Raw genomic sequence first — 24,766 nt, 5'->3', positions numbered from 1 at the left:
TGAGTGGGTTATTTGTAATTTGTTTGTTTGTTAGTTTTTCCCAACATTCATTTCTCTTTTCTGCTCCCGCTCTCCCCAGTAATATTAAGATCCCTTATTGATTTATTTAAAGAAAAGCCTTAGAACTGACTTCCATTATATTATTGAACCAATCCCTAAAACATAATTTGGCCTGACGGTTGAGAGGGGTTTTTTAAAAAAATTATTTGCATTTCAGTATTCCCGTTCACCTACCTACTGGCTTTGGTTTAGCCATTTGGTCTCCCTATTTGAAATTCCTCTTAACAACTGAGTGATAGAAAATGTCCTTTTAGGGAAGAAAATCATTGTGCTCACAGAATCACTGGAATGTGTGAAGTGGGATTTTCGTGAAGTATCAGACATTGAAAGACTCCTGATAAAATCCTAGATATCGGTGAGCCTCTGGTGTTGGCATCTTCTGTTTTAAAGATTTATTTCATGAGCACAGAAAGACAGTTATCTGCATAAATTTCTACTGAATTGATTCTCTATCTGCAGACTGGGCCAGAATATCATAGAATAGGAAATGCAAACCTGGTATTAGTTAGACACAGACTTTGAGAATATGGAATTTAATCAGGTTCTCTGTGGGGCCAGCTACTTTCTCGTCTGCTTTTCATATTCTCTTACTGATTGATTAATATGGTGGGTTTGCTCCTCTCCTCCAGTAGCTCTGAGCAGCAATATGTAGGTTCATTGGGATCAGACAGTCCCACCCCTTCATCTCTCACTCATCATCAGCTTCATTATCGACAATATCTGTAATCACACAACAAGAGTGCTTGTACTTGTAGCTCTCCTCTTCCTTTCCTCCTCCCTCCATGCTGTGAGAGAGAGGTGGCATGGCATATTGCATAGCTAAAAGCTTATCAAGCCTGAATTTGTTACACCTCTGAATTTGGCAGGCAAGCATTCTCAACCACTACACATATACATGGCTCATCACCACGTGAAGCTGGACACCCTGAGAAGACAGATAATATTGGGTTGGTTTTCTCGCTGCTCTGCAAACAATCAAATAGACTTAAGCTATGCAATCTGATATTCCCTAATTGACAGCTTTTCCAAGGTTCATTTGTTAACTGAGAGCATGACATGTATTGAAGTTGTTTCTTCATAATGCATTTGGCATTAACAGGAGAAGCTGTAGAATGCCTCAGACATCAATGTCTCAGCAATAAGATATTTTGCCTACAGTTTTGACTTTATAACTAGTGACTTTGTATTGGCAAGAGCATGTGAAATGAGCATAGGACAGGACAGGGCAGGAGAAGAAGCTTAAAAATGCATTCTCCCAAGAAAATTTGTGGGACTATTTTTGCTGCTTGGGACATTTAGTTGATTTTTATGGTTCAACTGTTTTTCATTTCTTATGGTATAAAACCTTGGTTTCTTGCTAAACAAAGTGTTCACTGAATAGTCATAGGGCTTCAGAGTCCATATATTTATAAATAGGCATATCTGATTTTATTTATAATGATGAAGAATTTGTGTGTAAAAGACACACTCGAGTTTTGCTTGCCTGCATCCACAAGAAATGAAATGAAAAAAAAAATCCTCTGTTTCAAAGAAGCTTCTCCCACATGAAGCCCAGGCTTGTTTGAAGGAATAAATTATCTGTGTACAAGAGACCAGAGGATGATTTCTCCACTGATCCACTGATCTTGTCACTACTTTTTATTTGCTGCTTTCTTGTAGCTAGTTTCCATCAACACTTTCTTAGTTTCTTAGTACACAGATTGTGCTAGAACTATAACACTCAGCACTTTTCATTCTGTTAAAGATTTCCACTATCTGCTCTTCCTTGTAACTGTTCATGGGATGTTCACACAGGTGCTGTAAGTGCTAATTAAAAAATTCATCACATATACATCATCATTATTAGCTGCTGTTTCTCCTACATCCCATGGATGTTTTAGTTACTAGATAAATGTGTCTTGGATGTAAAAAAAATGTTTTAATTTCTGTTTTGTCATTATTTAGTGTAAGCAGGTTACTCTAAATATTTAGGTTAATTTCTCTAGCGCCTAGTTAAATTTCTGCATGTATTCCTCCTTCTGGGTAGAGTACATGCCTGGAGAAGTACATGAAATTTTAGAGATGTTGTCAAAATAATTGAAGCACTTCAGTGGTGCTTTGACTAGCACTGTTTAGGAAGTGAAACACAGCTGTTTAGATGTGGAAAAAATGCGTGAATGGATCAGGATACCTTCATTTCACAGGAATAAAGAGCCTAGGTTTGACAGAAGAACCTATTCAAATAATGCTGGGGAAGAATAAGCAAAGTTGGATTCTGCTTAGAAAAGCCTAGAAACAACCTTTTGAAAGCCCTAAGGTCTGGAACCTAAGCACACATCTCTCCTCCCTCTGTAAACATCAATGACCTGACTTCCTGCTGCAACCAAATATTCCTGAGCCCTTGGGGGATGTTCTGGAGCTGTCCCCAAGTGCCTCCTCTTTTGTTTGCAAGGTCTGGGATCAAATGGCATCTGGGCAAGCACTGACAGCAGAAACACTTCTGTCTTGCAGGGCAAGCACAAGCTGCATGTGGACACGGGACTGGAGGGTCCCTGGTGTGGCCTCATCCCCATCGGGAGCCCCTGCGAGAGTGTGACCACCACGGGGCTCAAGTGGAACCTCAGTAAGTGAGACGCCTCTGGGACAGGGGGTCTGCTGTGCTCCTGACCCTGTCTTTAGAGCAGCTTCACCAGTCATGAAGGGCCTTACAAGTGTGAAGGTGAAGCATGGCATTGAATCCCTGCCAGGCTGGTTTTTTCCTGGAAATGAAGGGGTTTAAAAAAAAAAAAAAAATGCAAGAGAAATGCATTTAAACCTGAGATCTCACAGGCAGAAACACATTTTCCATTTGGGAGTCATTGTGCTCTTCAAACTGAACATTTGTTGAGGTCATGATACATTACCATCTTGATACATTGCCCTCCAGGGAGAAGAAGCCATGAGTGTCTAAATTCCTGCTTATAAACCATAAAGTTACAACAGACAAATACTAACGGGATGCAGATTAGCAAAGCTACCTCACTTCCCCTGAACTGCTTCATGTATATTGTCTATTTCTCAAGCCTGAATGCCTTTTTCTTACTTTAACTCAAGCCTTTTTCTTACTTTAAAGTGGAAAAGAGTCCATTTGATCCAGAACCAGGGACATTTATCTGTAGAGAAAGGAGGTTTTATGACCCAAAAAATCAAAACAACTTTCATCCTCCTCCCTCTTCCTCCCACACTGAGTCATTTGGGATGTATTTACACAGGAAAGTAATGGGATATTTTCAATGAACATTCATTAAAACTTAAGTGAGAGCAAAGCAGTAATTGAGAGGCTCTAGTCTCAGTCTGATTGACATGTCCAGGCTTTAGAGCCATTCCATGCAGAAAGGGCATGCTGTTCTCACAGTTTGCAGTGCAGTGCCTTCACTGGCTAAGAATTAATGTGAGTGACCCACTGTGCCAGCCAGCAGAACATCTGCTGGTTCCACTGACAGCTTGAGCACGTGCATTTAAGGTGGTGGTAGGCATTAGTAGCTCATTAATGATAAAATATATAAATGTGTCATTAGTTTTGGATTGTGAGAGAATTGCCAGATGAAGGCTGTCTGGCTAGCAACATTTCTGTCCTTTTACACTGGATTGGAAGAGCTGAATATATTGCATGAGAGACATTCCCTTAATTTGAAATAGAGATATTTTCATTTGTATGTATAAATACAGTTGACATATATGATACTGAATTTTCATCTGCTCATCTCCTGTTGTCCAGCAACTTCTGTGACCCATTGCACTGAGGTACTAATTTCTCAGAAAATGTTCTGTCCTTCAGAATGAGGTGCAAGAAGCTCAAACCAGTCTCATGTTAATGAAGGAAGTATCTCTGAATCTTGTGCTGTATTGAAAAATACTTGTGTGGATCAAAATATGGTAGTTACAATGAGGTTGCAGCCCTTTCTTCTGATTTGAATTAGTTGAAAAAGCCATTTTTCAGCTATAACATAATTTTTTCAGTTTAATTCCATAAATTTCATCAGATTTGCAAGGTGCGTATTAGAAAGTTGGTAATTTTAAAGATGGTCTTTCTGGTCTTTTTTTGTTGCTGCTGAATTATGATTGCCTGATCTACTAAAGCTAAAGAGAAAGGGATTGCAAGTCAGCTGTGCCAGCTGGAGGAGGATGCGGGGGGGGAGATGAAATGGCAGCAAATATTTTTTCTCTCCAGGATTGGATTGAGATATCAGTTTCTTAAACATTGGTCATAACTGTATATGGACCTACAGGGATTTTAATACTGTTAATTTCATTGTTTGTTTGTTTGTTTGTTTTTCTGGGGGACAAAAAAGTATTTATGTGACTGTTTCCTCCTTGTTTCACCTTAACACGACACCATCATCTCTGCTTCTCCCCGCCCTTATTGCTGTTATTTTCCAGGAGGAAAGAGAGCAGACCTTCACAGTGTTTTTCTTAGCGATGTATATATTGCATCCTGTTACAGACTGTTTTCAGTCTCAGTACTCATGTTTCTCCCAGGTTGTAGTTCTTTCATTTATTTCTCCATATTAATCACAGATATATATGTAAAACCAAAAAATAATCTGGTCTTCCTTGTAGAGCCTCAATCCATCTGAGACATAAAGGCCATTACAAACTGAAACTGCTTTCTTACCCAAGCCACTAGAGCCAACCTTTTCACTCATCCAAATGCAGAATAACCATTGAATTATGTTATTGTTCAGACACTGCTTAAAAAATTGAAGTGCAATTACATTTCCCAAAAAGGAAACCAATATCTTCAATACAGCATGTGGTTAGTTGTGACTTGGTTTGATTTTTTCCCTAATAAATAGGATCTACATCCTGATAGTTAAAGTTTGATACTAATTTCCATTGTGTTACTGGACTTTTATGCTGCCTGTAGTTTTGCACTTACTTCAAAGAATATTAATCCTCCTGTAAATTGGGATGGAGAAGGAGAGGATCAAGTGGGAGGAAATAGAATAATAAGAATGGAAACTGAAGTGTGATATGGGTGTCAGCCTTGCTGCTATGGCTGGCAATGGCAGAGCTTTACCTGTTCATTCATTAACAGCAATCTGAGCACACACCTTTGTAAACCTCCATGTAAATATATTGCAAACTTCAGTGAATAATTTTTGTGGTTATAAATTCGTTTTCATGTGTAAATCATAAAGGGAATTAAATTTTTAAGCTGAGCATGACATGAAAGGCCTATTCCTCAAGTTTGTTATGGAATTAATTGGATGTGACCTAACAAGTTGGGTTTTAAAAAGCAATTTTTGAGCTCTCAGGTTATTTAGGTATCTTGGCAGTAAACTAATTTCAGAATTTTAGTTAAAACAGCAATGCATTAGGTGGTAGGGAAGCCCTCATTTTTGCAAACAGTAATTTCCAGCAAATCAAAAATCAAATAACACTGCAGTACAAGAAAGAGCTGGCTTTGCATCAAGGTTTTTGATGTTTAACACCAATTTCTGCCTGAGCATATCTAGTTTACTCTGCCAATTAAAATTTGTAAAGCCTTCAAGAGGTAGTCAAACATTATCTGTGTCCAGTGTACAGGTGCTGGCATGATACTTCATAGGTTCTGAATAGAAAAAGACAAGTGTAAATACCTAGGACAAAAGCTGTATTGAGGTTAAGAATAAGCTACCAAAGGTCTCATTTCAATGGCTGAATTAGATAAACCTGAAATCTGTAAGTTATTCTGCTATCAGAGAAACAATGATGGCTTTTAATATTACAGAATTCACTATTTTTTGTATGTCTGTTTGAGAATACAGCATGTATGCATGCTTTTATGCATGCTTATCTTCATTATTTGCTAGCACTTGCCACAAAGAGAATTTTCATTTATTTTAGTTCTCATCTTATGGGTGAAAGAACTTGGAGAAGAAAGTGGAAAATTGATTAGAAAAAATATTTTTATTCATACTTGCTATTGTGTAGCACATACTCAGAACACATTATAAACATATTCTTTCCATTCCCAAAGGGATACTGATCTTTTCTCTATTAAAATCTGATTTACAGCACAGGAATCAGATAATGCTTTGTCTGATTTGACTCACCTGACTGCTTGCTGATAACAGCTCTCATGTCTAATAAATAAGTAACAAAAAAATCCAATAATGCCAGAACTACCAGCATTCTTCATTAGGTCCTCAGTGGTGCTTTCATGGAAGGTAAATAAAAATGATGGCAGAAATCAGCTGCAGTGCTCATCAAAGAAGAGGTTGGAGGGTAATGGTAGGCTTTTTAGGAAATGGTTCCTTTTCTGTGAAATTACTTTAGAAAATAATCTTGCCAAGTAATTTATTCTTCATCCCTATGGCCTTTGGTATGCTGTATGTGATGCCTGTACTGAAAATGCCAGCATATATGTGTGTGTATGTATATTTATGTCAATATATATATATATATATGGATCAACTCTGTGTATATGTGATTGTGCTCTCCAGATAATTTTCATGCCAGTTTGCCTTCTTTAGGCAGGAAGTTAAATTGCTGTAAAATGTTGCCATTCAAAAGAATGCCACTGTCATTTCTCTTCAAAAGGCAATAGCAATAACAATGGGAGCAACACCTTTCTCTAACTGTAGCAACAGAGCATCCACTGACTGCTAATGCTACAGGTAGATGAACAGGATCCCAAATCTTTTTGATGCTGTTTACATTGTTGGTAAAATTGAAATCTTTGCATTGTTTTACTTCACTGGGTTTTTATTGATGGTACATTGTGAATTGAGTAAAAAGTTTACAAAAGCAGTTGTGCTTTAGGAGAATTCATAGTCTAAAAGATGAAAGAAAATTAGTAATTTCTTAAAAAAAGAAAAGAAAGAGGGTCAGGGACTGTTCTGGGAAAGGTTGCAAATTAAAATGGGCAGGTATCTATGCTAGTGAGGCTGTTTGTATAAGCACTCTCCAACCTGTTTCATAACTGAAATAGTGTACATCACACATTTTGCTACCCCAGTTCTTAGTGAGGCAAACTAAGTGATGCTTCTGGGAATAGCTTTGTTTTCAGTGGCAGAGTAAATAGCTTCACAGCTGGATTCCCATTCTCCTCAGCTTTCCTCTCTTTCCCTCCCTTCTCTTGTTCTTTACTGGCAGAAGATATATTATCAGTGATGTATTTTTTCACTTATCCATTGCAGCTCTAAGACTCTGGGTAGTGGTGGAGTGGACAGAAATGATGTTGCTAGTCCCAAAGTGTTGGGTGGCTTTGACCTTTGGCAAGCTGTTTGCCCACAGGAATGCTGCTGTCAGCCTTCCAGGGTCATATCATTTATTACAAGGCATGGCCTGCTGAAATCCTTTTCCAATGAAGCAGATGTTCTGATGGTGGCAGCCTGGCATCCCACTGGCTTACTGCAAGTCAGCAAAAATGAGGGCCTTGCTTAGCATTGCATAAAATTATTTTGAACCACAAAGACCATTTGGTGTACATTAAATGACTGATGAACACAGAGCTCAGTTGTGCTGGGCTTCTAAGCCTGTACTTGCATTTTTTTGCTGAACAGCAGCTTGAAAACTCAGTCAGACTTTGTGAAAAGGCTTGAAATGGGGATTTGAGGTCACACATTCAGTTCATTTCCACACAGTTCAATAAATGTTTGGAATTAGTGGGAGAGGGATTCAGATCCAACTCCTCTTTAGTAAGGTAGCAGGGTCCCTGGCATTCAGTTTGGAGAGGCTGCTTTAAGGTGATAAACAGAAATGCTTTTCTATATCACACTGTTGGGGCAACATTACAGCTGTGGGACTCCACTTACAGAAGGACTCCTATGAGTACCTTAGTTCTGAACAAACTCAAACCACTTCCAGTGGTAAGTTTAGCTCAGCTGGAAAGCCATCTTTGATGGCATATAGAGAATGTATATATGATCCTTCTATGCAGCAGTAATGGGCAGTAATTGCCAGGAAGGAATAGAGTAAAAAAATCCCAGAGAGACTCCAGCACAGCTGTACACAGAGCAGATGACTCTCCAAAGCCTGAGTAATACCATCCTGAAGTAAACTGAAGACATTTAGAATCATAATAGAATGCCCTGAGTTGGAATGGACCCATCAGGATCATCAAATCCAGCTCCTGGCTCTGTGCAGGGTAACCCAAAGAATCACACCATGCCTGAGAGTGTTGTCCGCTCGAACTGCATCACCCTGGAAAAAGTCTCTCTTCATCTTTCTTGTGGGCTTCTACTAGAAGGCTATAATTAGCTCCCTCTGGGTGGCATCCCATTACTCAGCTGTGTCAACTTCACCACTCAGTTCGGTGTCATCTGTAAATTTGCGGAGGATGCGCTTAGCCCTTTCATGTACATCATTAACGAAGACATTAAATAGCAAAGGTTCCATTAAATATCAAAGTTAAATAGGGTTTCCTGAGTCCCTCAAGGGGACACCTCTTGTCAATGATGTCCATTGAGACTGAGTCATTGACCAGCACCCTTTGAATGTGCCCATGCAATCAATTCCTTATCCACCTAACAGTCTACCCATCAAATCCATCCCTGTCCAGTTTGGAGAGAAGGATGTTGTGGGGAACTATGTCTAAGACATTTTACAGAAGTCCAGATAAATGACATCTGTAGCCTTGACCAGGTCTCTGGGGAGCCTTCTCCACTGATCTTGTCACCTCACCATAGAAGACCACTGGGCTGTTCAGGCAGGATTTGCCCTTGGTGGAGCTGTGCTGGCTGTATCAAATCACCTCCCTGTCCTCCATGTGCCTTGGAACAGCTTTTATGAAGATCTGTTCCATGATCTTCCCAGGCACAGAGGTGAGGCTGACAGGTCAGTAATTCCCAGGGTCCTACTTCCTACATTTTAAAGAGAGGTATGAAGTTTCCATTTTTTCAGTCACCTGAGACTTCACCTGACTGCCAGAACTTTTCAAATATCATGGAGAGTGTCTTGGCAACTACATCAGCCAATTCCCTCAGGACTCTGGGATGTGTCTCTTCAGGTCCTGTAGACTTATGTATATTCAGGTTCCTTAGATAGTCAGGAATCTGGTCCGTCCTTACAGTGGGAAGTACTTTGTCTCCCAGTCCTCATCCTGCTCTCCATCCACTCAAGAGGACTGGGAAGAGAGGTTGGCACAAAGACTGTGGCAAAAGAGGTATTGAGCACCTCAGCTTCTCATCCATTGTTATGTGTTCCACCACTGTTTTTGGGGGTGGGTGCACCTTCTTCGACCTTCCTTTTCTGGTTAACAGACCTGTGGAAGCCCTTGCTGTTATTCCTTGCATCCCTTGCCAGGTTCAGCTTCACCTTTGCCTTCATGAGCTATATTTCTTCTCTGTCCTCTTCCCAGGTTTCCTGTCCTCGTTTCCACAGTCTGTGCATTTGCTTCTTTCCCTTTAATTGCACCAGCATTTCCCTACTCAGCCATGCCCATCTCTTGTTTTTCCAGCCTAATTTCTTGCTCCTGGGGATTGCCAGCTTGTGCTCTATGGAAGACTTCCTTAAAGATCTGCCAGCTCTACTCTCCTCACCTGTCTGTGAGGGCAGTTTCACAAGGGATCCCACAGACTGTCTCTCTGAAGAGCTGGAATTTTGCCTTCCTAAAGTTCAGAGCTTAACTTCACTCTTTGCCTGACCTGTACATCTCAGGACTGCAAACTGCAGCTGTGTGTGGTCACTGCAGCCCAGGCTGTCCCCAGTTAATTCACTTCACATCCCCCAACCAGAAACCTATGTATGTGCAGTTACATTGTTGTGGCACTTTGCAACTATGGAAACTAATTTCATTTTTAATACAGAGGGGAGAGGGTTGTCAGGAGAGCAAAATGCTGTTCTTTACCTTGCGTCCCCCCTCTGTTACTTCAGTCCCTTCCATCAGCTTCTAATGTAAATCTAACCCAGAGGTATGAAGAGATGGGTGCTCTGCTTCAGCCCAGCATTGGTGCAGATAATCCTCATCACTCTGGTGGCTGTAGATTGGTGAGAGTACAAAAAGTCACATGCAAATGAAAAGCAACCTGCTGCTACTGAAGGATGCCTGTTGTAAAGTCAGAACACCTTTCTGAGCAAGAGGCACATCTGCAGAGAGCCAGAAAGCTGCCTTTTAGATTGCTGGGGGTCCAAATTATCTCCATGGATTTCAGCACTGACTCTGAATTGTCATCAGTGAGTGTGGGTGCTGAATTCATCCAAGAAAAAGACCTCATAGTTTACACTGATGACATTTAACCCTAAAGGCATTCTCATCAGTCAGCCTGCCCACATGGATACTGGGAAATCATCTCTTTTAGACAGCAGCAGAGTCAAAGCTGGAATGTAATGGTGTACTTCAATGAAAGTCAGTGAAAAATTGGCCAGAGTACAAATGCCCGTTTGTCACATCCCTTGCAAATATACTTAATTGTTTTCATCCTTAAATGCCCAGAACCAGCCATAATAAATGTAAATGTCATGCTGCCTGGAGATTTCCAGAAACAAAAAAGCTCTCTGAGGCGTGTGGTGAGTTATTGCCAGTTCCCAATGTCTGCAGAACCACAAAAGGGCAAGGACCAGTAGGAGGACAAATCAATCACATCTGGCTAGACTATTCTGGAATTAAAGAATGAAATGTGTTTATCTGTGACAACTCCATTAATGAATGTGTGCTATTTAGATTTTTGGGGGGTTGTTCAAGTAGGTAAGCATTGACCCCTCCTTTGCAATTTGTTTGTAGACCTTTTAGTTCTGTTTACATTTTTAGTACATTCTAGTGTATGTGATTGATCTCTTCTTCCCAAAAATATGACACTGAAGGAAATTATTTTCTCTGCAGTGATCTATTCCTGTACCCTAATGGCAAACAGTCCTGGATATCTCTTCTACAGTGTCTCAATTCTTCATTCACTGTTCCCTTTGTAAACATTTTGCATGTTGTAGCTGAGGGGTCACTGCTCTCTCCCAGTTTTTAGCTCTAGATGTTTGTGGAAAAGGTGTTTCTTTCCTGCTGTTGTATCAAGTTCCATAGAGGATGAAAGTCTGGTGGATGTCATCACTGAGTTTTGTTGTGTGTTGTAAAAACTTACATTTTGGCTGTAAGTTGTTTATGGCATCCTGATGTGTAATTTATAAACCATTAACAACTGACTGTAGTGAGTGGGCTGTGGAACTATTAATTTAGACATGCATACCAATTACACATCACTAAGCAAAGCTGTTGTTTTCAGGTGAGTTGGAAAATACAAATTTTTGATAGATGATTCTGTGTCTTGCCATAGAAGCAGCTGTGACTTCTTTGGGGCAGTAAATTCATAGGGCAGGGGTGAGTCAAGCCAAGTCAAGGTAAAGAAAAAAGAGAAAGTGGCAGAATAGCAACGTGAGATTGCATTCAGGATTAGAAACATGTTTTGGAGAAAAGGCAGATAACATCAAAATACACAAAGACATGAATACAGAGATTGAGAAAATGAGAATGGGGGTGTTTTAAGTAGACTGGTGCCCTCTTCCTTTTTGAAGCACTGAATTGAGACATAAATTTCTGTCTTGTTATTTCTCTGCTGTTTGTGATCTCTCTCATTTTCCATTGTTGTCCAGGCATTATAACCTACTTCTACTGTCAGTAAACTGGTAAGCTCAAGTGATTCATCCCAGTGTCCCTAGGATCTGCCTAGGTATTGATGCAACAGCAAAAAGATAGCATTAGACATTTGATTTAAAAACAACTTGCACACCTATGGATATTAATTCATGACTGAAACTAAGGAAAAACCAGAAACAGATAAATAAAATTAATTAGTGTTTGGATGTCACGGTACTTACAGATTTGAGGCACTGGCATCACTCAGTGTCCCAGGTGTGTTCTCTAGGAATGAATCTGCAGTCACAATAGAGAGTGCAGGTATGTACAACCTCAGCTTTTCCCCCTGCAGGAGTGGAGACACCTGGGAAGAATAAGGTGAAGCACTGCTGATTTTCTTGTGGTTCAGGCAGTCAATTGTCGGGAGTGTTTACTCTATGCAGGTACTTTATCTACTTGCAAGTTAGCTAGTCATTTCTCTTAGCACTCAAGCTGTGTTTTCAGCACCCTAACATTCCTGAGAGCTCTGCCTTGGTTCTGTAAAGTGCAGGATACTCCAAAATGAAAGCTTTACTATCATCTTTAAGATACTACATAAGATGGTAATATGTCTGTGTCATTGCTCTTGAACAGTTTCACATGGGCCAATGGTATCATCAATTCTATCATAATGAGCAACACAAACCCTTGAGGAATTCAGCATGCATGCATTCAATGCAGTTTATACAGTAAATAAAGCATAAGAGCACTATGTTTAATTAGGACTCAGAGGGTGTCAGTTAAGATAAAACTGTTTGCCAAAATGAATCTGGCCTGCTTGGTTAATGGGACTGTGTTAAAGGATGAAGGCCAAAGAAACTGCATTAAAATTGCACAGGCAAACATTAATTCTGGCATCCCCTTGTTCTCAAGTCCATGATTTTGCAGCCTCAGCATTTCTTAAGAGTTGTCTTCCATTATTTCCAGATGAATATGGGTTCATATACAGCTGACAGGTAAAGCATATGTAGCATGTCCCATTGTATCTATAGAAGTTTAGGTCAGCATGTGGCAGCAGACTTTCCTGTTATGTACATTTTGAAGCTTTTACTTGTATTTAATATGAAAAAACCCTAAATCTTTCAAAAGTTCCAAGTATTTTTAGTATATTTTAAGTGATAATACAAGTCATAAACCAAACAGTAAATACAAATAAATGGCACTGGAATGAATGTCAAGAGATCCTAAAATCTGTATAGCTTTCCTATGGCATCACTCCTGAAAAACCCGAAAAAAGGCTCCTCTTTTACGAGCTTTCAGTTCAACTTAGGGGATTCCTTTATAACAGCATCTTAAGAAACTCAGCTTCAATGAAGTTTTTTTTCTTTCTGTATTCTGCAGATACAGTATGTGATAAATATATTCTCAAGCTGTTAAGCGTTATAACACAGCGTTTATCATCTAATTGCCAAAGAGAAATCTCAGAACTGTACATTTAAGTTTCCCAAGCATGGGGCATGACTGTACTTTACCGAGACACCAGCAATACCACTGTATCACTGCTGATTGACAGGCCACTTAATGATGCTGTTTATAAGGCAATTTTCTAATCAGCTTCGTGTACACTCATCAGGAGCTTGCTTCTTGATTTAAAGCAGAATTGGAGAGATAGAGTTTGTTTTGCTTATAAAAACAAACCAGGAAAAAAGCAAATTAAAAAGAGAAATTACACAAATATAGAAAGCTTTGATTTCATGAATCAGAATTATGCTTTTGAAAGTTCAATATAGACTTAAAAGCTGTGGCATGAATGAATCAGCTTTCATCAGGCTATTTCTTTTGTGCATTTTGAAACTGGACAATGATAGCTTAAATATTAACATTCTTGTTTTTAACAGGTGTTACATTTCCAGGCATTGTTTAATAATAATTACGTGATATAGTAGATATTCTGTTGGGTCTAGTCAGTTGAAACAGAGGCACAACTAATTTTCCATTTATTTCACATTTATTTTCCACTTGAAGAATAATTAATTATTCCATGCTTTCTTCCTATCTACTTCATTCTTTTGTTCCATAATAGAAAAGCTTTCATTTTAAAAATGTGATCTAAATCATGTGTAAGCTGGGTCAAGTGTGTCTGGCATGGAAGCAATTCATTATATGATTTAAGAGGTTTTAACAGGATGAGCTTCATTTGACCTGACGAATTTATGAATAGTTTTGACCAGCACAAATAAAGTACATTTTCCAGATTTATTCCCGAGTAATCATTCTAAAACCCTTGTAAACACACCTTGTAAACACAGTTGTTTAGGCTGTATATCCAGTATATATTGAAGAATTCATGTTTTATGAAAATCTTAGAGCTTAATACCAAGCTTGTGGAATTAGTGGGAGAATTGCACACTGACTTTAATATTAATATTTTAATCTGGAAGTGCCTCTGTCCCTTCCTTACTAGAGTTACTTAAGCCCCGAATTCATCAGAAGATTTAGGCATTCATGCATTTTTATACTTGTTACTAGTTCCATTGAATATAAAGGGATTATTCAGTGGGTAGAGTTAAATATGCAGAAGTACTTACTACAAGTCAGACTCTGAAGTGGAAGTTCAAAAATGGCTGAAAGGCTTTTCTGTATGTAAAATAAGGTGGTACTGACTTTAATCTCAATTTCCAGGGTTAGCTGCCTGGGCTTGTACCTATTCTAATCTCTCTTCTCACTCACCAATGCTAAAAAGCTCCCTTTTTTAGTTCTGCTCATTTTTTATGTATTGATGGTTGACTGTAGTAATTTACACAGATTCCTCCCGATTTTACTGTTGAATGCCTGGGCAAAGTATGAAGACATGGAAAGACAAATGACTTTGAAATATTTCTCACATCTGGTTTCTTTACCTGTAATTCAGCAGTTGTGGTTTCCTACCAGTACAGCTGTCAAGTCCATGTATCAAGTAAATTTTTTATATGAGAATTTTGGAGAAAAGGGTTTCTGGATACCTACCAAAATCCTTAAACAATCATAAACTTTTCATGAATAGCCAAAAATGTTAGAATATGGTACATGTCTGGTATAGCTGTTAGAGAACAAAACACTTATGATGCAGTAAATCAACCACAGAGGATATGAGATTTTTTTTAATTTTTTTTTTTTAGCCATTATACAAATTTGACACACTTTTGTATCTTTCTCTGCCATACGTGAAGCAAGATTTTCCAAATTGAAACCATGTATGCAGCCAATACAAGGCCCTTTCTAGGGGAACAGGGAGTGCTTTTCCCATCATGTGAAATGCTATGACATAAATCTTTTTGTACTAGAATAGTTTGGTATTGTTCTGGTTTGGTTTTTTTTTTTACTTTTAAATATGAAGTGTAGTTATGTTTACCTTTTAACGTTCCAAAATCCAGCAAACTCTTCCTTTGGTGAGTGCAAATCAACAAAAGCTGGCAACATCCTGAAAGACAGCTTTCTTTTATGAGCTTCTGTAGAGATTTATACTGCTCATTTGCAGTGTACAGTAGAAAGGTTGGTTAGTTATTCAGAGCTTGTGTGTGCCACTTTGTTTTTGCTGCTGCCTTTTGTTAGCCTGTGTGTTTATGTTAGCATAGTTCTGGACCATTGAAGACTTGTCTTGGATTTTTGAGAACTCTGCTGCTGGCAATTAATTTTACATCCCAAATATCTCAAGAAAACATTGTTGTCAGTGAATTTGTAAATTAGCTTGTGTTCCTTTTAATACCATAATTACTTTAGTTTCCCAGCTGACATAATCTCAAAAGAATTTTACTGACTGTTGAGAGATTCACTCTTTCCAGTTTATGCCATTCTCTAACTTCCCAGAGTAATGATTCCCTAGATGTTTGTCACTCTGGGTTTGGTACCCATGCTTCCTGAGTTTCTCTGCCAATTTTGTGTTCTCTCTGCTCTCATGCCAGTTTCAACAAATTCTTTAAAAGTTACAAATAATGAAGACAGTCTCTTAAAAAAACTAACAAACCCACAAGCAAACAAAAAAAAAAAAATCAACCCAAAAACTTCTGTTGTTGTCATGGCACAGCACCACTTGCTGATTCAGTGGGTAGCACACCAGGCTGGGGATCCAGCAGTGTGGCTGGAATACATCATTATGTCTCAGTAGTATACTGCCTCACTTGTCCTACTGCTTATCTTGTTAACTCTTTGGGGCAGGGACTACACAGGGTCTCTGTCCTTACTGGTAGTCACATACTGCAGGGATAAACATAATTAATTGCAAATGGGAGGTGACTTCTGGAGGTACAGTTGAAAGCTATTACCATGGAATGATTCCTGATTTAAAATAAATGCATATTCTGTGAGTGTAAGAGACTGCATCTGAATTATTATCTTCTTCAAATGGTACTGTGGAAAAAGAAGAAAATCATTGTTTAATATACAGTGCCATCTACAGAGCAGGCTATGTAACCTGCACTTCTTACATTATATGGGGGGGTTTGGTTGGGTTGTTTTTGTTGGTTTTTTTTCATTTTTTTGTCACAGGCCAGACGGCATTAATGGCTAGAGAGTATGCAGAGTTTTTGTCAAATGCTGGCAGCATTGGAGGATGAGGATGAGAGAGGTTTGTGTTCTCATCTGTTTTGGTCATAATCAGCAATATCCATGGGCCAGGCTTCAACAACAATAGCTACTCTTATCTTTCTCTCAGAAGCACATATTATTTGGGGGGTTGGGGGGGATGTCTTTTTTAAAATGCAACTATTTCTAGAAATGCTGCATCTGCAGCCAACCTTCCTGGCAACCACATGACCTACCACAGCAGTCTGACAGGCAGGCAGAGGTGGAAAAAGGAGGAAAGGGGCCAGAGAGGAAAAAGTCCATCTGTGATCATGTTGTGTGAACATAAAGTATGTTAAGGCACCTTATCAACTGTCCTCTCTGTTTAGAGTCAGTTTAAATGTGGGGGTCAAGGGCAGTGGGTCTTCCCATATTGTTACCTAAGCACATGCTGTGGAGAAAGCTGTTAAGCAGTGGTTGTGTGCTTGCATGGTTCACTGGTTAAAATGACAGTGCAAGAAGAGTTGGATTAAAGCCCCAAAGTCTTCAGAGTGATCTTCAGATAAATGTTAATTTTGATGCAGAAAACTGGATTTATTTTTAAAGACAGAAGAAGTGAAAGAGCACCAAAGTATTACACCTTCCACTCTCAGGAATTTATTATTTACATAACATAGCAAATTAAGTTATTGTGGTCCCTGCCGAAGAAACTGTTGCCTGTCCTCTTTTGGCTCCTGAACATGGCAAGTCATCTGGTCATTAACCTGTTACTAGCTCAGGACCCACTTTTTGCCACCTCCAAGTTAGTGGGTTTGAAAAACAGAAATGGGAAGGGAGGGCTGAGAATGGATTCTGACATCTAGGGCTGAGATGAAATAATTTTTTGGGAGATGATCTTGCACAGGTGAAGAGGGAGAGGAAAAAAGAGAAAGGTCTGTGTTTTCTTATATAGTTACATGTGAAATTCAGTGAATTTAAAGTAGCAGCAGAGATGTGCTGGGAGTCTGAGTGTCTGAGACAGCTGAAGTTGCACGTTAAATAGAGTTTATGAGACTAGTCTGCCATTTGTCACCTGCACTGTCACAGTCAGCTCACGTGACTGTGTAGGTGAATGGGGATGTATGTAAATAATAATTCCTCTTTCTTTAATATACATTAAAACTGAAAGGGGATAGAAATATGAGTTAGCAGAGTGCTACAAAATGTGAAGTTAATTATGTAGTAGTTATCCTCAACATTTCCATCTTTAAAGCGGTTTTGAACTGCATAAGTGCAGCAGTTACTGCAGGCTGTGATTAGATAAACAGATGCAAATAGTATTTGTAACTGATAAATGATTGATGATGGCTTTATATGTTTATCATTATATACTGTTGTAAACACTTTTTACTCAGTGAGGATGGAGTCTGGAGGAAAATTGATGATGGGTGAAATATGGATTCAAACTATAGTGCTTTTAAGAGTATAGAGGGCCAATATTGCAGGGCCAATACAGAGTTGTTACCTGAGGAACTGGTGCCCTTTGCCGTTGGTATCATCGGGCTGAGGGCCAAACATCTGCCAGCTGACATCCAGAGCCTGGGTACAAGGTTTACAGTAGAGAGCCTAAAAGTAGAGATGGGGAGGCTGAGCACTGTTGAATGATGGTGTGGAAGACCCCCTGATCCCTTGCTCAAAAGAAGAGGAGATGCCATTTCTCTTCATTTTTCTATTGCTTCCCATGGCTTCTGCCTTCTTTCACAACTTTCCAGTGTCCTGTCTCCTGTGGATGGATGAGACATTTGTAATGCTTTATTTGACAGCCACAAAGTGGCTGTGTTACACGCACATTGTGGGAGCCATTGGGACAGAACAAGTGTGTTTGGATCACTGGAAGTTGATGGGTACAAGGAGATAAATATGCATGTCTCTAGAAAAACAGGGTGGGATAAGAGGTTTGTGCACTGTTAATGGTGCTGTAAGTCTATTTGGTTTGTCACCTGCCATTTGCTGATTATTAATCACAGTAACAACATTTGTTAGTTACATTAATCGAAAGGGAATTTTATTGCAGCAGCTTGAGTTTAATATCAGCTCTTTGTGTATCATACAATGCAAAAAAGTAACCTGTGGTAATTAAATTACAGGTTGAGTCCTCATTCTACATAAATTATTCTATTCACTGAGGAAAAAAATAAGGAGGATATTACCAAAGAAAAGGCCCAGTTCATTAGCAGCCTCTACTCCCTGCTCTGTTCACTTCACTGGCAATGCTGAAATCCGTCTGTTACTTTTCCTGTGATGTTGTAGAACTAACAATGAACTTGCCATCTTTTCTGCCATGTGCCTGCCCTTGGACTTGTACAAAAGAAGGGAATTAGGTTGTGTTTTGCTGACCTTTTAGATGCAAGAGAAATGGTAGTCCTGTTTCCTTACACATGAAATGCTGCCAGGCTGTTGTCTGTGTTAACCTTTGTGGAGCACCCCGATGTGATCGTTACCCTAGCGCCAGACACAGATGTCAGAGGGAACTGAAAAGGGATAAATTGGAGGTGCCATGCAAAACAGCTCAGCTAAAGGCGCTGAAGAAAAGGTATTCTGTATGTGTTTAACTACTTAGCTGGTCTGTGAGTCCTGTAATTGGCTTAGCCAAACAGAACTTCAAAACAGATGGTTTCTAAATTTGGGGAAAATAACCATTAGAGTATTTTTTCCCCGTGCAGTCTGCAGTTATACTTTAGTACTGAAATTATTTGAAAATTAAACAGGAAAATAAAATTTGGATCTTTGCCAACTGAATACTAATTTCAGGAACATACCATTTTTAGTATGTATTAGGTTTTCATCTGCACATTTAGCCTAAGATTTGTTTATGCTCTGATTTAGTGCCTCTTGCTGCTTACTTGCATAAACACTACCAAATCAGTCAGTTGGAGTCACCAGAGTATTTAGCTCCCAGCTGCATTTGCTCATAAAAGGAGGAATGACAAGTTTCCTCCTTTACAGAGGAGGAAGTGGAGAAACATAAGTAATTCATGGCACTTACATAGCACCTGCCACCAGCCACCTCTACAGGCACTTTACCAATAGTGAGTGCACTGCCTTGTGTGGAAAGCATTTCTTTGTGAGAAACTGCTCCATTCCAAATGTCTTGGTTGAGGAAACTGAGGTGCAGAGCACTTTTCTCCTCCAAAATTGTAAGGGAGGCTAATCAGAATGTAGGAATCTGAATATCCTGGGCTTTGGGATTATTTTCTTATCATGATAGAAATAAATTATGACAAAGGAATTAATTCTTTCATATTTAGGGGGGTTCTTATGTGTTTGTAATATTATTGCATATAGTCAATGTTTTCAAAGTGTATCTAAGAAAATCATATTTAGGAACTCTGCCTTTCTCTTAGAATATATGGTCAGCTGTTGTTTATTTTGTGCATGTTCATCCCTGAACATAAAGAGTAAAAATTGGGTGTAAAAATTGAGCTCAAATTGGTTTGCTGAAAAGCCAAACATAGTATTTGGTCTCCATTTCAACAGTGCTTTAACCATTAGTTACCAGGGTGAGAGCACCAGCATATTCTCAGGTAGGCTTTGAGATAACTTGTCACCCAAGAACAGAAATTGTCTTGTGTTGGGGATTCCTAGAGGGAAATTTAGGTCCATGACTCACTTGATTCAAGTCTTTGCTCCTTCAAGGAGGCATGCTGTGCAATGCTCAGCCATACTCCACTGCACAAGGCTCAGCTGGGCTTTGGAAAGCACTGCCACAGAATACTGTGAACCATAGCAAACGGTGATATAGTCTCCACTTCAAGAAATCCCTAAGCTGCAGGTTTTTGAGCAAGGGTGTGCTGAGAAAAATACTGCTCCATATTGCCTGGTCTTTTAAAATTCTTTCCTAAATACCTCTTATGGACCATTGTTGAGGGTCCTCTTGTCCTAGCAAGATAAATCCTTGGGATGACAACAATGGCTGCTTTTGTGCTCTTTGGCCTACAGAGCCCTCCTGAGAGCACAAATATGTTCTTCCGTATGGGCTTCTCTCCAAGCTGTTTTGTCCTCTACCCAGATTAGGGACTTAGCTTTTAAATTGAAATTATCCTTTCTTGGACAGAGGACTAGAATTATATGCCCTTTGTCAGAGAGCATTCCCTTGTACAATGTACCACCTGTACTGTGGCAGTAATATGTGTTTATCTCTGCTGAAAACATCTAGCCAGCTACGTGTTTTTACTATCTCTAGGCTCTTTCTGCTCCTGCAGCTGTAAAATACTGCCTCTGATTGCTTGCTAAATTGTCAAACTCAGTTTGCAATTGGGAGTCTGCCTTGGCATTTTAATGGGCTTTGGCTACAAAGGTTTCAGAGTAGGACTTTTCTCCTTTACTTGAAAACCTGTTTTCTAGTTAGGTTTTCTAAAGGTGCTATTGTAGATCTGTGGGCACCAGTGGAAGTGGGTTTATGGAAGTGTGGATTCTCAAGCAGAGAACAAGATGACTTCCCTTCATACACTCTGCTGAATGTTCAGACTCTTTCAATGTTCTTCTCTTTAAGAAGGGAAAGGGTTTGCGTTCCTTTGATTGGTTTTGTTTGGTTGGGCTTTTTTTAAACTGGTGCAGTTGTTGCTTCCCTGCCAGAGGCTTGTAAGTAAATGCACATATCACAGAGTATGAAGCTACGAGAGTGCTTAAGGTCTCAAGCTGTAAGTGTAGTGGTAGTTTCATCTACCTGAAAGCAGTTGTCTGCTGCTTTTTCATCAAATGCTGTGGTTGCTGACCATAAGTGCATTCATAGCATCTCGCCTGACAGGTGGAAACTCCTCACTGCTTTCCTTAAGCCCTCTTTGAGAAAGAATTAAATTACTTTTAATTCTCTTCAAATTCATCCCATTTGTATCTTCTCTAATATATATAATCTCTGCTGGCTCAAAGGGAATGCTTTTGGGCAGAATATAGCCACAAACTAGGCTTTTGACTAGCCCATGTTTGCTTTTAGAGTTGTGTTTTTTATGTGAATCAGTTTTAGACTGAAACTGCAGTTTGGAAGTTCCATCAATACCTTCCTGACATGTTGCATCACTGACTTGAAAGGTAAAACTACAGTATAATAGCCACTTGATGGTGCTTTCTAAAGACTGTAATGTCTCTTTCTTTAGCTGCAGATACAGTAGCAGCTGGCAGGAGCATAAGGTTCCAGAATTCTTATGGCTGCCATTATAACTTTGTGGTTTTTATGTTACTACATAACATTTATATACAGGGTAATGGGAGAGGAAGGTGAGTGAAACATCTTTGCACATTTTACTAACAATATCCAGTATTTGCATTTTTATTTTATTCTGAAGTAAATACCACTTTTTGTGGCAGGGTCATCTGATGCCCTAATTTGCAGTTTGATTGGTCATTGTGATTGTTAGCCTGTTGTGTTATAACCAAAATTTCAAGATCTTGTTTGTCTTGAACTTCCTTGTCTTGAGTTTACATCTAATCTGTAAAATATTTCAAGTTCAAATTTAGAAAGGTAATTGAATTATGCTATACAAAGCAAAGTGTGTAATTTTTCACATCTTTCTAAAGAAGCCTGGTTTTTAGCACCTTGTCTCCAGGGAACATCAGGTGGATGATATCCTTCACATCGATAAATGTAGCCATCACCATGCAAAAGAGAACCTTCTCTCTTCAGTCTGATTTTTCATTCAGATGGTTTGACTAAAGCATTCCTGAGCTAATGTAGAAATTAATTGAAGTAATATCCAGCAAAGAGTTGTGAATTTTTCCTGTATGCAGAAGAGAAGTGTTATGGATATGAGTTCTGCCTTTATTTTTTTTTTCCCTTCAGTCTGGAATGTGTGCAGTCTGTTCTCCACAAGAAAAGACAAAAAGAAAAACAAAAGGAAAATAAACCCAGATAGTCTCTTGTGGATGGAGACATATATATATGTGTGTGTGTATATATATATATATATATATATATATATATATATATAAAAGTAACATGAGAGTTACAGAGTTACAGATTATCAGGGTGATTTCATTATATAATATTTAGAGTAATATACTTTCAAGTAATTAATGTTAAATTTTGGTTTGAAGTAGATAATCGCTTTTTTTTTTTTTTTCTGTTTGCGACATCTAATTCTGGCAGAAAGCTTATTTGCCAAAACTTATCCCCTGAGGGGAAATACCTCATCACAGAACCATAGAATCATTAAGGCAGGAAAAGAGGCCCAAGATCATCAAGTCCAGCCTTTGAATACCACTGTGTCAACTGAACTGAATCACAAAGGGCCACAAATCTGCTCATTTTTTTAATACTTTCAGGGATGGTGATTCTACCACAAGTCCTAGGTGGGAAGTAGAGAGGTGACTGACCTTGAGCAGATCCAGTCTCTAGTCCAAAAGTAGTGCTTCTGATGTAACTGCCTTTTTGCAGTGTTACTTCGGGTTGCATGAATAACACCATTCTCATCACATATTTGCCTGTTCTTTATGCTTCTGTAGCCTAAATTACTCTGTCTAGCCACCATTTAGGTACAATCTTGTCTTGGAAGAGAAATGGCCCGTGACTTGCAAGTCAGAAAACAAACATGAATGGTTCAGTCTCATGAACCCCTTACAGAACGTTAGGAGTTCCTTTGTGGGAAATAAAGGCAGTGCTCTGCTCAGCAGGATAGTGAAAAGTCTTGGGTTTCAGGAATCAAGTTGCCCCTGTTGGAAAATTGATATGCAATGAGTGACCTGAAAAAAGTGATTTTTCCCATGTGATGAATTGAAAAGAAATTGATGGGAAGAGATGATATGGAAGTTCCTGCCTTCTAATCAGGAGTTCAGCTAACATGCTGCACTAGCAGGAAATTTCCAAGCTGCTGATTGTATTGCTTCAGAAAATGAAAAATCATCCCATTTCTTGAAAACACAGTGTTTTGTCTTGGAAAGAAAGATGCATTACATTATGGTACTAAGTATTTAGACCTTCTGCCTTCTTGTATCAAGGTTCACTAGAGCTAGTAGAGCTGATTCAAATAGACAGCTTTTGCCATAGCCTGCAGATGACACTTCAGTCTCCACTGTCACTAATCTGGCTGGGAATGACAATCACAGTGATAATTACATGGATACTCTGGAGACTCAGAGGCAAAGCAAAACAGGTTCTGAGATTCTGCTTCACAGAGAATTTGCTTCTTGAACAACCAAATGCAAGAAATCAAATCCTCCTGATGCAGGTTGTCTGATACTACTGGATGACATATGGTATCAAAGCAAACTTAATTATTAGTAGAATTACATTGCCTTGTGTGTTTTAGTTTTGGAACACATACATATTTATTATTCCATCTGCTCCTGAAAGGCTTAGCAATTGGTTATTACAATTAGATAATTACTAAATATATTCTGTCCTTCTGGAACTTAAATAGAATGTAGACTTGGGAGCCAGCAGGGGATACTCAACAAAACTGAACTTCAAACTAAATTGAAAACTGATGAGAAGGCACCACTTTCTGCAGAGCATAATTTCACTTTGGAGCACATGGACTAAGGTGGTATCGGGTTTTGTTCAGCACTGGTTGTGTGTTCCTTCAAAGTGAGTGCCTGAGCAGCAGCAGGTAATCCTGCCTGACTGCTTTGTCCTTGGCTGCATATAACTTAACAACATGCAATGTGCAACATCCAGCCCAGACACAAACCATCCTAATGCTCCTGATGTGAGAATGCTGGAAGAAGCAGTGGTTGATTTAGTTGGGTAACAGAACGTTAAAATAGGATAAACACAAATACTTTCAGAAGTTTTGTGTTTTCATGATTATAGTCAATATTTAGAGGTTAGAACAATATTTCCCTGGGAAATACTCTAGCTATGTCAGGACTTCCTAGATTATGTGAAGGGGAGGTGTTGTTGTTACCTTTGAATTTGGTTGGGAAGTTACCAAAATTACAACCAAGGGGAAAAGAGACATCTGGTGAGATCCATGTGCCTTTTCCCCTAACTACTCCTAGTTCTGGTTTAAGCCTTATCTCTCAAACCAATTGTATAGAATGTTACCAGCTGGTAACATTGGTTGGCTGTGTATTTTTAAACTCTAAATGAATGCATGCATGTGCAAGCATAGGTGCAGTGAAATGTTGCCTATTAAAAACTAAACTCATAAAAACCTGTCCTAAAAGTAATAGACCATCAGCATCTTCTTTTATAGAGGAAAATCAATTTAAAAAGAAACAACTCTGAATGTAATTAAACATCATAACTCTGGTTTATATGTGCTTAATAGGTACAATAATACTTACCTACTGTATCTCACAGGAGCCTTTTGAAGTTTAATTAATTAGCATTTAGAAAAGCACACTGAAATTCTAGGATGAGAATAAACTCCAAGTACATTGTATCACTGCTGCTGTTTTAAGCAGTTTTGAGAAAAACCCAGTAATTCAGAGACCCAGAATGTCTGTTAGTATTCCATTTTAATTTTACATTCACATAAAATTAGTTTCTTCTTGTTTTCATAAGATTTTCCACCTTCTAGAATCAACACTTAAGATTGTTGTTTGCCTAAAACCCAAAACATGTATTTAAAATAAGTTTTAATGTTAAGTAAATACCAGGTCTTTCCTTAACATTGTTTGTTTTACTTTCCTTCAGAAGCAGGAGGCATAAATCAGAAGTGCTTAAAGAATCTTCCAGCCAACCTCAGTGACAGTATTAACATAAAT

The 24,766-nt window shown here is 38.9% G+C and overlaps 1 protein-coding gene across 5 annotated transcripts in view; it reads left to right on the top strand.

The window, feature by feature from the left end:
- Positions 1 to 24,766, top strand: part of TPK1 (thiamin pyrophosphokinase 1) — a 305,759-nt gene that overhangs the window by 238,863 nt on the left and 42,130 nt on the right. For all 5 annotated transcript variants that reach the window (XM_059850129.1, XM_059850119.1, XM_059850110.1 and 2 more), the window contains one exon: positions 2,551 to 2,662. In XM_059850129.1, the coding sequence (XP_059706112.1) occupies positions 2,551 to 2,662 (112 nt within the window). The remainder of the gene's footprint in view (positions 1 to 2,550; positions 2,663 to 24,766) is intronic.

This window comes from Haemorhous mexicanus, chromosome 1 (genome assembly GCF_027477595.1).
Source record: "Haemorhous mexicanus isolate bHaeMex1 chromosome 1, bHaeMex1.pri, whole genome shotgun sequence".
Taxonomy (NCBI): Eukaryota; Metazoa; Chordata; class Aves; order Passeriformes; family Fringillidae; genus Haemorhous; species Haemorhous mexicanus.
This window is presented reverse-complemented; position numbering and strand designations above follow the sequence as displayed.